The sequence below is a fragment of the Anabrus simplex genome, chromosome 14, assembly GCF_040414725.1.
Source record: "Anabrus simplex isolate iqAnaSimp1 chromosome 14, ASM4041472v1, whole genome shotgun sequence".
Classification (NCBI taxonomy): Eukaryota; Metazoa; Arthropoda; class Insecta; order Orthoptera; family Tettigoniidae; genus Anabrus; species Anabrus simplex.
Genome location: NC_090278.1, coordinates 75898822 through 75915456, shown reverse-complemented (window position 1 = coordinate 75915456; position 16635 = coordinate 75898822). Strand labels below are relative to the sequence as shown.

At 37.7% G+C, this 16635-nt stretch overlaps 1 protein-coding gene across 1 annotated transcript in view; it reads left to right on the top strand.

Moving 5' to 3' along the window:
• Positions 1 to 16635, top strand: part of Nup358 (Nucleoporin 358kD) — a 343965-nt gene that overhangs the window by 240277 nt on the left and 87053 nt on the right. Inside the window, exon 23 of the mRNA XM_067157834.2 lies at positions 2646 to 2739. Within this exon, the coding sequence (XP_067013935.2) occupies positions 2646 to 2739 (94 nt within the window). The remainder of the gene's footprint in view (positions 1 to 2645; positions 2740 to 16635) is intronic.

The window sequence follows — 16635 nt, the reverse complement described above, 5'->3', positions numbered from 1 at the left end:
TGGGTTAAGTGTCTGAAAGAAGTGTTTGTGTCAAACAAAAACTGGAGATTGCTGTAACACCAGCAATTGCTGAATTCAGCATGGGTTGTGAAGCAAGTGAGAAACTAAAAGCTAGTGTTAGGGGTGTTTAAGTTAGCAGCTCAGGACAGAAAATTACTGAAATGAGGGACAAGCGTAGAATTGACCCCAGTGGAGTGTCGGGGCAACAAGGGTTCTAAACAGGCCAAAGGAAACCAAAACTCTCAAAAACTGCTAGTGAGGTCAGGAAGAAGGCAGCAGAGGGTCCAACATATGGTGCTGGGGAGTTATGTCAACTAGATTCAGATACTGGACGATTGTTCACCTATAAAATTTCAGTCTTTTTTTTTTTTTTTTTCAGAATTTATTTTCTAGCAATTTTGAAGATTCAAAATGCTCCTCATGCCACAATTTTCAACCAATCTACTTGAAACTTCTGGGCTAATTTCAGATACAACATAATAACAAACTGATATGCAAATTTTAAAATACATGCAATAGTTCAGTGGCAATCTAGTTTTTTCTATCATGATAATCATAAAATATATTTTAAAAGTTATGCCTATGTGAAATAATTCGTTCCTTTCAGTGTAATTAAAATTTGTCAAAACCCACACATCACTTCTTTTATATTGGTCGTTTAAAACCAAGATTAAATTTTAAGCCAGATCTGTTCAGCCGTTTGGCATGAGGAGCATTTTATAAATATCAAAAAGTGTTAAAAATATTGATAAATTTATGAATATCGCAAAAACTGTTATAGATAGAAACATACTGATACTGATATTAAATGATCAAAATTCTAAGGTAGGATGAAAACTGTAGATTTTAGTATTTTCACAGATGCATTGCCTTAAGAATGCTTTACCATTGGTCATAGTAAGTGATACGCTCATTCATTGCTGGATTGCTCACTGTATGCTAGCACAGTACTAGCATTCAAAGCGGTAGCTGACGACACCATCTAAGCTCCAATTAAGACATTGCTAGTTACACCGTACATGCTTGGCGAAGTATCCAAAAGGTCATCGGACAAATTGGGGACTATTGTGATAAGAGAAATAAATAGAAATAAAAATAATAAAATAAAGTGCAACGCAAGACATCCAGGATATCAAAATAGAACAAAGCTGAAGTCATCTGGTGATGGTACCACTTGCTATGATCAACGGTAAAGCATTCTTAAATTCAAACCCTCGTTATTCGAGAAGTCTTCCTCGGGAACAGATGAGATTTTCTTCTGAAGATGCGGAGCTAAGTTCTCTGCTATGCGCAAAGAATTTCACAATGTTTTCTTGACACGGCATAAGCCCCAAAGCCTACATCATGTCTACAAGTATGGACCATGAAAGCATCATTGTTAACAATAAAATAATTATTTCTTTAAATAGAATATATATATTTTCCACCTTTCAGTACTTTACAAGTTCTAATTACATATAACAGGAAACTTTCTGGCCATTATTTGACCTCCTGTTATGTTATGGAACATATATAAAGAGTACGAGAAATCTGTTGATAATTATGAATTTAAACATTTTTTGAATAAAGAAAGAAATTGATTCCGAAGAGATGTTCGTTTGATATTCTTTAGAAAGGGAATGTGCCTTTCATATGGCCTTTTTAAAGCTTAATAGAAACTGCAAGACTGCTAAGAAAGTGTGGTGTTGGATTAAGGTGATCAAGTAGCAAAAAGGAAGGGGGGAGTCAAGTAGAAGGGATTGTGTTCTGTTAAAAACCAAACCAAACCCTATGGCACTACAGCCCTTGAAGGGCTTTGGCCTACCAAGCGACCGCTGCTCAGCCCGAAGGCCTGCAGATTACGAGGTGTCGTGTGGTCAGCATGACGAATCCTCTCGGTCGTTATTCTTGGCTTTCTAGACTGGGGCCGCTATCTCACCGTCAGATAGCTCCTCAATTGTAATCACGTAGGCTGAGTGGACCTCGAACCAGCTCTCAGGTCCAGGTAAAAATCCCTGACCTGGCCGCGAATCGAACCCGGGGCCTCCGGGTGATAGGCAGGCATGCTACCCCGTACACCACGGGGCCGGCTTGTGTTCTGTTATGTAATATAAAATCACTAGTAATTATTTTTTGTGTTCTTAAATATTTTAGATAGTACTTTGAAAACGATATTAGTGCATTCAGGAATTTTATTTAGATTACTGCTAGGATTATTTTTTTGATCTAGTAGAAGGTAAATGTTCATTAAAGTACCTTTTTGCACTTTATGGAGGATTGTTAAATCTTGATTGATAGAAGTAAAACTGTGAGTGAAACTTTTCATACAGACTGTGCTGCCAATGTGGGAAGGAAAACGAAACTACAAGGACTATTTCCTCATCTTGATACACTGCTGTCTCCTAGTAGATGGACAGTTACTTCAATTCCAGTTGTCCTCCATCCATTTCTTCTCAGCTGGATTGTCTTGCATTTTGTTATAAAATGTGAAGGTTGAATAGTCTGATATAAAATCGGTTCTATCTATCTAGGGTTTTAAAATATTGATTACTTGAGGAGATCTGGTAAATAGTTACCAGATTTTCTATGATTTCATTAATATTGTGAGATTCCATGTGTACTGGTAAAAAAGAGGGACATTAATACTTAATTATATATTCTTTCAGACTGAGCTCAAGGAAACTCCAAAGAAGGTTTTGTCAGCTGAAGAGCAACCTCTGACTGTCAAAACATCAACGCCTAATGCAACCAAGGAACAAGGTGCTGTTAACGATATTTTTCAAGCCAGTTGGTCTGATGCTAGCGATGCTTTAACATATAACAAACAGCACACCGCCTATGCAGTTACTAGCACCCCTAACATATGTAGATGCTTGCCAGATTCTGTTAATAGCCCGTCTGAGCAGCTTGTGACTGTTACATCAACGCCTAATGAAACCAAGGAACAAGATGCTGTTACTGATATTTTTCAAGCCAGTTGGTCTGATACTAGCGATGCTGTAACATACAACAAGCTGCACTCCTCCTATACAGTTACTAGCACCCCTTACACATGTAGATGCTTGCCAGATTCTCTTAATAGCTCTTTAACCAACTTTTCTTTCTTAAACAATGCAATCTTGTATTTGTCCTGTAATAATTTGCCTAATTTTGGGGATTCTTATTGTGGTTCTCATATTCTAGAATACAGAACTCCGGTTCGCTCATTTGAGAAACTTAATGAAAATTTGGTTTATGTCCTTGAGGTTTTGAATAATTGCAGAAGTTCTTCAGCGTGGGAACATTTGTTGGCATCTTTTGCATGTGAAAGTCCCAGTGTTGTACCTGAATGCAAGTTTGCATGTGTATCTGCTCCAGTGACTTTGCTGGACTTGGAAGATACTAACCCGTCTCCTATAATTCTCGAAAAGTCATTCCTTTTTCCTGTTGATTCTCTGTTTTGTGTTCTGGATATTGATTCCTGCCCTGTCAGTGAAAATTCTACACAAGATGTAGAAATATCCCATAATTCTGCTTCAGCATTAATGAATCGCAATGAATGTAATATAATTACCATGTGTTCTTTTCCCTGCTGCAGCTGCTTCCTTTTCCATTGGCTGTGGTTAGAGCTAATGTCGGGACCTGTATTGAGTTTTGTGTTCAGGTATTTACATCGTCGTTACGGATTGCTTCGTTTTGTGCAGCGTATAAGGCAGCTGCCTGCTAGACACAGGCATAACCTTTGGTGGATTGCTTTTATTAGGTATATTCTGAACTTGAGACATTAACTTTTCCTTCACAAAACCATTAAACCAAGGCAGATTCCAGGCACTGGTAGTTTTTCCTGTAAGTTGGAAAGCTTAGGACATATGGTAACGTGTTTCAGTGGAAGAAAGGTTATATTACCTCTTCCTCAGAGAAGGTGGATAAGAGAGACTTTCGGAACCAATATTTGCGATACTTCATTTATCCTTGGCACTCTTTTAGAAATTTTTCATTTCCTACCTTCTTAAAAAATAAATTCCTTTTTGTTTTCTTCAGCTACAGGTTCTACCAAAAGTTAGGGGATACCTGCATGTTTCATGAACACGATTCAGTCCTTGAACTTTTGGTCCCAAGACATATGATTTTGTACAGGGTACTAGTACATTTTTAGAGAAACACTTGCTGAAATTTTCATTAAAATATCTCTTTTGTTTTGAAGTTATTTCATTTTTGTTTATATTAATCGGACAGAAAACAGCTATTTTTTAATACTTCAGGAGAGCTGGACAGTACAATATGGGAATTACAGTAATAATTTTTGTAATGGAGTAGCACGAATACCTGTAGAATATTCATAAATGTAATAGAGTAACGAAATATGTTTTCTTTTAAAAAGAATCGCCAGTTTTATAGCTTGCTATAAACCAACAGAAAGAGGTCCTAAAACAAATCTTCTTTGACCTTGGCTGAATAGGAGATGCCTCATTTCTGTATTTTATTATAGTGGGATATTCATACTACAGTGTAACACAAACAATCTTGGTAGCTGAAGGGTTCTCCTGTCCAGCCAAGGTCAAGGAATGATTGTTTTATGACCTCTTTCTGTGGTTCTGTTGCAAGCTATAAAATTGTCGTATTTTTATAATGGAAACATATTCTGTCGGTCTGTAACAATTGTAAAGATTCTACAGGTATCTGTGTTTCTCCATTTAAGAAATTAATGAAATCCCCATATTGTACTATTCAGATCTCCACAAGTATTAAAAAATAGCTATTTTCTTTCTGATGAACAAAAAATTTAACTTCTAAACAAAGGGTGATATTTTTATGAAAATTTAAGCAAATATTTCTATAAATATGTAGAGTAAAACCTCGATGCATCGTTTTTTTCAAGAGGGAGAGAGAAAACTACGATAGGTGCAAGAAGACTATAAATGTGGGTGTCATTTAAAAAAATTAGGGGGAAAGCAAAATAATGAACTACAGATACTTTATTTGGGCAGTTTTGTAATGTAAATATAATAATAATAATAATAATAATAATAATAATAATAATAATAATGTATGTATGTTTAGTCCTCAGCCCGAAGGCTGGTTGGATTCTCAACAGCTCCGCCATCAGCTGTCATAAATGGCCTAGGCATCACTGAAGAGGTGTACTAGGAAAATGAGGAGTGAGGTAGTTTCCCATTGCTTTCCTCACCGAGCCAGAAGTTGCTATTACATATCAGTCTGCCAAGCCCACTGAAATGCATGCACCAACTGACCCTATGAGCAACATTTTCACACCATTCATAGCAGGGACTGGCTGCATAAGGAATGACATTACTAGCATCACTCATACCTCAGTCACTTTCATCTTGTCAAAGCCAAGGATAAAGTTTAGACAGATCAATGAAAGTAACAATATTGCTCTAGCCCATACCAGAAGACATAGTGCACTGTAAACGCTACGTCCTGCCAGCAAAGGAATAATAATAATAATAATAATAATAATAATAATAATAATAATAATGGCGTGTGGCCTCCAAAGCCGGATGATACAGCCTACGCGCCATGCGGCCCTACCTAAGATCAATCCTAATGTGTAAGTCGGCGCACATACACATCCCTCGAACTATCGGAATTAACCAAGGAAAATTAAAATCCCCGACCTGATTGAGACCCTTTGAACCGAAGGCCAACACATGCAAACCATTTAACCTTGGAGCCGGATGGTATCAAAATATTGCAACCATGATATACACAGTGAAACTAAAAGTGTAACTTTTATGCCGCTTCGCTTTTCTTTACATCTCATAATACAGAGATTCCTACTATTACAATTCAATCATAATTATGAATTACCTGTCACAATTACGCCTTTACGAATCGCACACCCCAAATTGAGATTTTTTTATTTTTAAATCTTCGGTGTATGAAGGGTTGAAAAGGATACACAAGGAATTCCATTACAGCTTGAATTCTCAGAATATTATTTTCAGAGTTCTCAGGAATTTATACCCCTTTCCTGTCCCTCATGTAAGAATATTTCAAGTTTTCACGCGCCGAACGCAGTGTGTGCTTCTAGTACGGGAAAAATAGGCACCCGTTAAGTGGTATATCTTGGGGAGTTGTTGTCTTTGTTCATCACATGACCAGACTTCCATGCAAGTAAGAGTTCTTTTGTCTTTCTTTTGGCGGCAAAGTGGTGACAAACTCAGTTTCATTTTGGATACTCCGTGTGTGACTGAAGTATTTATTGCGATTTTGGTTGCCAAATTTACATATATTGCTCTTCTAGGATATAAGCTATTCGTGTGTTACAACATGCGAAAGGTTTGAAATAATGGCGCGATTTATTGTGCACTAAAATATGTGTGGTGACGTTACCGTGATTAGTGACGCTAAGTAATAAACAAAAAAAGTTCAAAAATTTAGGGAGGAGTACTCGAAGGAACGGCCCTGTTTACTGCGTTCAATATTTCATTCACATGTGATTAGTAGTGTGTGTAGCCGCGATTTTTCAGTTGCGCATAGTGAGTAGGAACAAGACTGAGTTCCGTGCTAATATGAACACCGAGTGCTCTGTTAGTGCAGAGGATGCACATGATATCAAAAGGAAAAGCATGTCAGCAGTGTACGTTTACCAGACAGAAACGACAAGTTGCTAAGGGAGCAACTATAATAGTACTCAACAAAAGAAATGATCCTTCATCCTCCACTCAGATATGTACTGCTAATCTCATGTTACTTTAGCAGGTAAGAATCATGCACTCTTTATATGCCAGTCTTTGAAGATCTGGTTGAATTATATGTTCATGGATTTTTCAGTGATATGTAAGTTAGTAAGATCTCGAAAAAGAAATTCTACGCGCACCTCCCCCCCCCCGTGCCTGAACGGCTGCATTACAAATTGCCTTTCTTGAAAGTTGGCATCTCTTATAATAATTGAAAACCTTTAAGATCAGTTCTCTTATTGCAAATTAATGATATACGTGGATATTAAAGCGTTAGCCTGTATTTTGGTAAAGACTCCATAGATCCTTCGCGAGCGATAGATTAGAGATACCACATGGCACGGCTCGGACGATGTCACAGCGGGCTAGACGAGGCTGCCAACTTAGGAATTAGTTTCAAGACCGGGCTGGTGAAAAGATTATTGGTCTGGCTTGTAACATTACAATTGGGCAGGGGGCAACAAAGTAGTCGACAGCCCTCTAGCATCCCACACACTCCACAAGGTATGACGCGATTAATAACCCTGTGATTAATTAAAACATACCCAGCGCACGCCGTGACTATTTTAAACAAAGATATGAGTTTCATTATGGTTTCCGTATTGAACTGAGATCAGAGATGAGTTATTTATAAGGTTCAACCTATTCAGTTCTAATTACGTGTTGTATAGATGTTATTCACAACATTTATTTAACATAGGACTAATAGCATGGGACTGGTTTCGACATTTAAATGTCGTCATCAGCCGTAAAACAAATCACAAACAAATGTGCAAGGACATATTAATTAGAACTGGTGTAGTTACACATTGAAATATGTATATAAGTCTTTATATGTCCATTCACACCATGTGTCAAACAAATCATCAGAACAAAGGAGCAATGGCATAATAAAGCTGGCACAGTCCCATGTTAAATAAATGTTGTGAATAACATCTATACAACATGTAATTAGTATTGAATAGGTTGAACCTTATAAATAACTCATCTCTGTGCTATTTTAAAACTGCACGATTTTCTCATTTTCAACAAAGGTGGCAACCCTAGCCAGCCAATAGCAACGCAGAAAATGGTGGCAAATGAGTTTTACAGTGCCTCAGTTTTAATTCTTGTAAATAATACTTCTAGGGATCAGTTAGTGGGTCGAGGAGAAGTGTTGGCACCAGGAGGCTCGTAGGAAGGTTGCACTTGAATAACCTGCGCACAACACTACAGCCTACAAGCTCCTTGCTCAAGACTATTCCCTATCTCAAATAACCTGCAAGATACGGTAAACACCAAAAAGACGTGATAAATGCGGCGGTACTCTCTTATCTTTTAGTAAGGTGTTAAAAATACTTTACATGTGTTATTTCTAATACCAATATAGTTCGTCCGTTATTGGACATTATACATTTTCCAGCTAACTCATTCCTGGTTGCCAGAGTTTTGCCCCAGTGTGCCAAGTTGGGCTCCTCGGTTGTTAAATGGCACATCCACCCAGACAAATGGCTAGTGCATACCGTGGAGGCCACTGCGTAGGCTACCTGGAGCCACTGGGAGTGCCATTGCACTAGGAGAAACTATGAGGAACCCAACTTGGCACACTGGTGTGAAATGCTGGCAACCAGAAATGAGTTAGCTGGAACATTTATAACGACCAATAATGGACCAACTATTTTGGTATTAAAAATTTACTCATTCCGAACAAATATACCAGGTTCCCTATGGGAATCATAATTTTCATTAAGTTATTTCTGCGTAAAAGTTATGTACGTTATCTAAATCTGTTTATTTTCACTTTTAAAAAGCTGTTTAGTTTCAATTTATGATTGATACTCGTGCATTAAAGTGCCTTTTGAGAGGGGCGATGTGTCAACAGCACGACAGCCATTGCAGTATTCAGTAGCGGTTCATTTAGCTAACATACAACCGATGTGCTTTCTGTTTACCGCTGTGTTCCGAGTGTTATTGGCGCGCAGGTGACTTTGCATATTATTAAGAGTTCCTTTCGTGCTAATATTTAATAATATATCATAAAGTTGGTAGTCGGTCTTTGTCTTGGTATTAAAGATGCAGTTAACTGTTTTAATTTAGGTTCACATAACCTTTGTTAAAGTTTTGTGTGGAGTGGAGATGGGCGAGCCCATCCATGCTCACGTAAAGCGTAAGAAGGGAAAAGCATTGAGAAGTGGAGAAAAACAGTGTGTTTTCAATGTTTTTAAGAAGTTCAGTGACAACTTAAATCTTGGTAGTACTCTCGAAAATGTGCGGAGTTATAGGACTCGTGAGGTGCATATCAAGTAGACGATACCACATTGCAATCGGGAAGGCAAGTTTTAGGGTTACCTCCATACCATTGTTGTTTAAATCCAATTCAAAATGCATGGAGCCAAGTTAAGGGCCATGTGGCTAGGAACAACAAAACTTTCACCCTTGCAGAAGTAAGAAAACTGCTGCTGGAAGGGATTGAACTAGTCTCAACATTATGAAATACGTGTAAAACACGTCATCGAGATGGTAGGAAAACTGTGGGATATAGACTAGTCAGACGATGGCATTGAACGATAGTGATGAATGTGAACGACTCCGACGGAGATGACGACGATATGGAAGGAATTGAGTAACCTATCTTTCTTCCGCAGGTGTCATTGTTGAGTACATTGATTTTCAGAATTGTATTGAATATCAACTTGATTCATTCTGGTGATTGTATAAATGTTGTATTCTTCTTATAACATGTTTGTTAAAGATTATTTGAACTAGTTTCCGATCTAGCGATTTCTTGACTGATGTTTTTATGTTACTAGTACTACAACACGCACGTGGCCGGACTAGTTTCCTAGGTAGTTTGAGATAGGTTATAGCAACTCGGAATTGCTCGTACATTCTTCCATGAGCTGCTGTTATATGCTAGAGTAATCAGTAGTCTCTTTAAATTAAAAAAAAACTTTTGTGTGTATTTTTCTTACGATCATCCATGTGGGGAAAATTCTGGCAGAGTAATACATTTAGACGATCAATGCAATAAAACGATAGTTCGAGGAATGATATATGCAGGGAAATTTAGCACTGATTTATATGGAACATTTTTGGGATCGAATAAATTGAAGGGTGAATACGGGAAAACGACAGTTGTGGGAACGATGCATCAAGGTTCTACTGTACTAGTTCCGTGTAAAAAAAGAAATCGTATACCTGAGACCAAATGTTTAAGGGCAGGAATCAGGAATCAAGTTTATGAAATATGCAGGTGTCCTTAAACCTTTGGTAGAACTTGTCTTTTTCTTTACTATCAGGTTCTTCCATTATGTTATAGCTTTGTTTGTGACCACAACTGCAGAAAATATTTTCTTGCATCATTGTATTGTATCCTTTTATCTTTCATGGGTTTGCCCATGGATTAATGTGATTTCTTACTAAAAGCTATGCATTGCAAGTCATTCTGGATGCCACCCTTCTATTTTTAACACTGAGGTAGGGATGGCAGTGTTGAAGGATGTATTTGGCGGTTTGTAACTGACTACAGGCAAAACTGGGTAGGACATTTTTGTGAGGATCAGGGGAAAAAATAGAAGTTATAAAAGGGGAATGTGCTAAAAAATTAAAAAACAAAACAATTATGCTGTTAAATATAAGGTTGGGGCCGATGACCTTCGATGTTAGGCCCCTTAAAACAAGCATAATCATCATCAAATATAAGGTTAGGTTTGAACATTAAAAATAATTACGATGAAAACAAAGAAACAAGTGTTTACAATTATAATTTATGAAATAAAGAAATAATGCGTTTAAGAACACCAACATAGTAAAACATCAAGGAAAAATGTTTTTAGAAATGCAAACTGTACATGTTGCTTACAATTATGTTTAAGGTTATTGTAGGAATGTCCAATATCTGGGCAATTTGCACACTTTTCATGTGTGGATTAGCATCTATTTTCTCCATAAGCTTTAATTTTTCATCATTTGTAAAATGTCTGGCTTTCTTCTCCTCCATAATTGAATTTCCTGCAAATCATTATGCGTAAGTGCAGTAGGCTTAACACATTGCGGACCGGATGCTCATCACACTGCTCAGCCCCTGGGGCCGGCCCTTTTCTGTGTAACTTATTAATTGCTACAGCGCATGTTTCCTGGTGTGTTAGACTGTGTAGCAAAGTCGTAGCATGCAACGACTTTTGCAAGTGTACCTTCTTTCACTTCGTTTGCCGTTGCTGGAACAGACTCTGCACTTTCTGGTTGGATTTTGTTTCATTCCTGTAGCTGGAATTTCGACTATAGCATCACTGGGGCAATCCGAATACTTATCCACGTATAATTCATTATCTCGTCTGCGTCTAAGCTCGTGTTCAGTCTAGGAAGCGCCATCTTACCCACCTCATGGCTCCTTGAACGATGTAAACATGAGGTCAGAAAACTTAGCAAATGAATCATAAAACAGATGAACGTAAAGCAAAGCTAACGTGGAATAGACAAAAGCTTCAACACAGATTCTAGTAACCTTGACCGCCAGCTAGTTTTAGAAGTTTAGACATGTCACCGAACGTACGAGTCTCGTGAAGACGAGTTAACTCGTCTTCCGTCCGCAATGCTCGCCCAGCCAAACACGAGTTAACTCGTCTCCCGTCCGCAATGTGTTAATTTATGTACGTTTTACACAATTCACTTTGGAACGTAAAATTAAGCACCAACATGTCAAACGAGCTACTTTTGCACGATCCAAAGAACCACAGGCCCACAGTAAAGACTGGTTTGGGACTGACTCTCCTTGCAGCTGTAGGCTAACACGCTACCGCTCTCTGGGGCTATGAAATTAAGTTTTCTACCAAACCCTTACCTAGGTCAGTTGTCACTGGTGCGTCGTGTTTGCAACATGGCTGGAACCACTACTTCAAATTTCTTATGGTTGGAGTTATGAACGTATTGAAGTGTGTTGTAAATGTGCTATCCAGATTTCTCTAGCATATATTTAATAGGACATGGACAGGGACTTTGGAATAATGGCGTAATAACCAGGGGAGGGATGTCTTAGCCAGTTGCGACTGTATCGTTAATAACTTACTGAGCTTTATCTACTCCAGAGAAGCCTTCTGGTGATAAGGAAATATTTAGTTCCTATTTAAATCACTTCAGCGATATCTGCATCAATCTGACTTTGGGGTGAAAATACTCTTCTCCTGTCATTATATTGTGATACAGTTGTCTTATTTCATCAAACAAGAAAATATTTTCCAACAGCAATTACAGTATTATGAAATGAGAACAGCAATAGATTCCTGTTTTAAATGATGAAATAATTTCAGAAACCTTGACATGTTTCAACCCTGATAAGCAGATACTTCATGAATTTTCAAAGCAGTAATACAGTATTTGAGTTTTCTTTTCTTCATTTATTTAAGAGTGTGGTAACCAAGTTGAACTTCATTCTTAAAGCAATATCCACCACCACCACCACCACCACCACCACCACCACCACCACCAAACAGGATTACTTAGATTATTTAGAAATAATCTAGTAATGGTAATACAATCCTTCAGGTTTTTACAGATGAGTCTTACACTTCCATGGATTCTACCTCTAGTACTTGTTCATTTTGGGCAATCACTGTTTCTTTCAGATTGTAATTACTTGCTCCATCATTCTGATGTATGGATGTAAATGCTGAATGCAGTAATAATTCCTCTCTGTTGCCTCCATCCAGAAGAAATCTTTTGTTATGATCTCTGTACTTTGATTTGTTTAGGAATTTTTATTTAGGACACAATGGAAATGTTTATCTTCTGGGAGTGTCAATTCGTGTATTTATTTGATAATTCATTGTTGAATATCCCTTGAAATGTATATAGATATCTTCAGTATGTGATATTAATTTGTATTGACAGTTGTTCTCACTCAGTACCATCTAGTCAGTTCCGGTGAAATGTGTAATTGTATTTCTACCTTAGTATTGAAAAGGTAGTTTTAAGTTCATTTTTCAATACTGATAAGAATAGAACATTAAGACTAGTGGGTGAATCTTCAGCAGCATGAAGAAATTCAGGTTGTGATAAAAGTGCAATGTGTTAACCCTTTAGCATATGTATAAATGTAATTAACTAGTGTGATGCAATTCATACATGTACAAGAACTAATAATTTCCATTTTTGTGATACTGTAGTTTTTATGAAAGTTAGAAATTTTTTGGTAATTTTGCTTAGCTTTATTTGTGGGTATTGGAAAATTCCCAAGAGTTGATAATGTAAATCAGACGGGTATTGCAAGAATCTGCATTCCAATTGTAGATGTAAGTTTTATACTGCAGAAAAAGTAGCTTTGGCACTTTTGAGCAGAAAAGGTTAAATGTTGGCGTATCTTCAGGACATGAACCATCATCTTCCTGTTTTGTTCACTAAATCAAAGACCATTGTACTTGGGGCTAATATGTAAGAAGCCTACGCCTTCAACTTGTAAAAGGCATGACTGTACCAAGAGCACTCATATTCTACCAGCCATACTGAAAATACCTTTCTTTGTGTGGATAGAAGGTTATTTGTAACTATCTAAATACTTAGGAGGGGATTCAATGTAAGTCCAAGTTTCAACATTTTCAGTTCTTTCATATATTGAATATTGTGCTTAACCCATCTGCTTCCCTTTTAATTTTATGTTTCTATATAGAGATATATCTGTAGCTATCGTAACAACTGAGGGTATGACCAGAGTCCAACATTTTCAGCTCTTTTCTACGTAGGCGGTTTGAAATGTTCTCGGAATCGCCACTAGATATCAGTGCTAGAGTAACGCGGTTCCCGCACAATAATCGCACATACTTTGTGAGTGAACACGTGGCGCGTCAGTGTTCTAGCTGCAGGAGTGTGGTAGTGACAACTCTTTGTTGTTGTTCCCGCGTAGTGATTTGTGACAATGGAAAAAAACTGAGATTCGCGCAGTGATTAAATACTTTGTAAAGAGAGGTATGAAAACAAAGAAAATTCATGCCGACTTTCAGAACACACTGGGGGACTCTGCTCCTTCATTTTCAACTGTTGCCAAGTGGACCTACGAGTTTAAATTTGGTCAGGAGAGCTTGGATGATGATCCGCGTAGTGGACGGCCAAAAAGTGTTACGACCCCAGAATTTATCGCAAAAGTGCATAAAATGGTCATGGAGGATCGTCGACTGAAAGTGCAGGAGATTGCTGAAGCTGTAGGGATGTCTTCTGAACGGGTATGTTATATTTTAACCGAAGAATTGGGTATGAAAAAATTATCCGCAAGATGGGTGCCGCGGCTCTTGACATTGGACAATAAATGCACCAGATTGGAAATGCCCGAACAAAGTCTGGCCTGTTTTCAGTGCAACCAACAAGATTTTTTGCGCTGGTTTTTGACTACAGATGAAACTTGGGTCCACTACTATACCCCAAAGACAAAACAGCAGTCAAAGCAGTGGAAACATGCTGATTCACCACCACCACCACCACCCAAAGAAAGCAAAGGCAGTGCATTCGGCCAGAAAGGTCATGGCCTCAGTTTTCTGGGATGCAAAAGGCATTCTGCCGATAGATTATCTTCCTACTGGCCAAATAATTACGGGGCAATACTATGCAAACTTCCTAGACCAATTACAGGAAAAGATATGCGAAACAAGGCCTAGTTTGGCAAGGAAAAAGGTTATCTTTCATCAGGACAACGCTCCTCCGCACACAAGTGTTATTGCCATGGCAAAACTTCATGAACTGGGGTACGAATTGTTGCCACATCCACCTTATTCACCTGATTTGGCACCATCAGACTTTCATCTATCCCCCAAGCTGAAAATTTTCCTCAGTGGACGGAGATTTTCTACAAGGGAAGAAATGACAGCCGAATTGGAGAGGTATTTTGCAGGCCTGGAGGAATCTCACTTTCGACATGGGATCAAGGCATTGGAATATCGCTGGACCAAATGCATTAGTCTACAGGGAGACTATGTTGAAAAACAAAAGCAGTTCCACAGAGTTAAGATACTTAATTCTAGTACATTCCGAGAACTTTTAAAACCACCCTCGTAAGCTATATTTTGCTTAATCTGATTTCCTCTTAAATTGATACTTAGGACCTTTATAAAATCAACTACCAGCCATTTTAGTCAGTTTTTTTTTTCTCCCCCAAGGTGACGTTTGAACTTTCATATCGTAAAAAAACTGGTGGATAGAATTTAGTGATGTGATCCAGATTTTTAGGATTTGGTTAAATCTGTTTCTGGACATAGTTTTATTGACGATACATGTGCTGTAAAAGAGTAACTTGAAGTAAGTAATTAAGAGGAACTTAATTTCTGTTGCTTTTAGTAGAGTGTTGTCCCTACTTGTCTGGGTTGCATCTTCCAGTCTGTTAAGTCAAAATAGGTAACAAGTAGGTGTTACAAAATGGCACTTTTGCTTTTAGAGGAAAGCTTTTGTACCATAAGAGTTACGAAGCAAACTGCGCCTAATTTTGTACGTAATAGTCAAGGTATTTTAAGTACTGAATCATTTTAATTTCATGCTGTTCAATTCTCAACTCAACTGCCATGGTTCCTCTTCTTATCACTATGCATCCTGTTTTGGTTTGACTGATTTTACATCCAAACATGCCGAATCCTCTTTCTACTGGAGTAGTCATTGTCGTACCTCATCTTCTCTATATTGCTGATAAATTTGGACTCTACACCATTGATTCAAGGTTAAGTAAGCCAAGTGCAACATTGTGTGCACCATCAGTTCAGCATTTAGGTAAGCGAACGGGTTAAGTAGAAACTATCCGTTGATACTACCTGTCTGTTATTAATTCCGTAGGCTTTGTGGTTAGCACCCAATGTGTGTGTCTATGTAGCTCGACACATTGTGCAAATTAGAGACTGTGAATCTCATGTTAAATCCGTATTGATGGTTGAATTTACAAAAATAAAATTGTACAAAACTGTTTTAATCCTCCTAGTCAGTACTATATATTTTACGTCCAATTAATTGTGTAAAATATGATTATCTATAATTGTACTAAAATATTTTGGATGTCTACCATTTACTGTATTTGATCCAAGGGAGGTGGTTGGTTTTTGTAACCTTCTTGCATGACCTTTATTTTTCTTTGTGTTTGACAATCATTTTGTTAGAAATCTTCCTTACCACCTTGCATTTTCTTAAAAGCATGGTAACATTGTTACCTTCGAATGCATCAAGTTTTCACCACTCCTGTCAGCACAAATGTCCTAATTGGATATTACTACTCGCAGAGAAGATACGATGCTAAGCAATTCATATTTTTACATCGGTTCAGATAGTACGTTCCAGTTTCAAGTATGGTATTTACTAGTATCCTTACTCCTTTTACAACGTGCTCCACTCCTTAACTAGGACCTGCTACACTGCATAGTACCGTAGAAATTGATTGTCCAAACTAGATGGGACTGTAGCTGGAAGTAAAATATGTGAATATTAGCTACATAATCTATACTATTCTTCATTTTGACACAAACAAGAAATAAAGCATTTTTAGGAACTTAATCTCAATACTGTTCTAATTTTTATTAACTGATGTAATGTGCAAGTTTCTTTTGTTTTAAATTTGTGCAACATTTGAGCACAGCATGATCATGTAGGCGTTTCACCCGTATCACTTTGGCTGGATTTGTTTTCATCTGATGTTCTAAGTAAACCACTAGTTTTTTCAACTATGCCTCTGCACGAGTCATTTCTCTACTGGAGCGCCACTTTAGTTTTCCACTTCATCGTGGCTGCCTTGAGAAGAAGTGACTATCATTTCATCATCCTATATCATGCCATAGTCGTCGTAATTTCGCAATCAGCCAGTCACTACCATCTACATCCGAACAACCAGAAATGTTTGCAGATGTTAAAAAAGAATCTCAGAAGGGGTGACAGTTTCATGAACTTGATTAATGGCAATTTAGTACGTATTATTCAAAGAATGTGCATATCTTGACATTTGCTTTTTTTGATTCATTATGCCCAACTAAGTAGTGTGTAG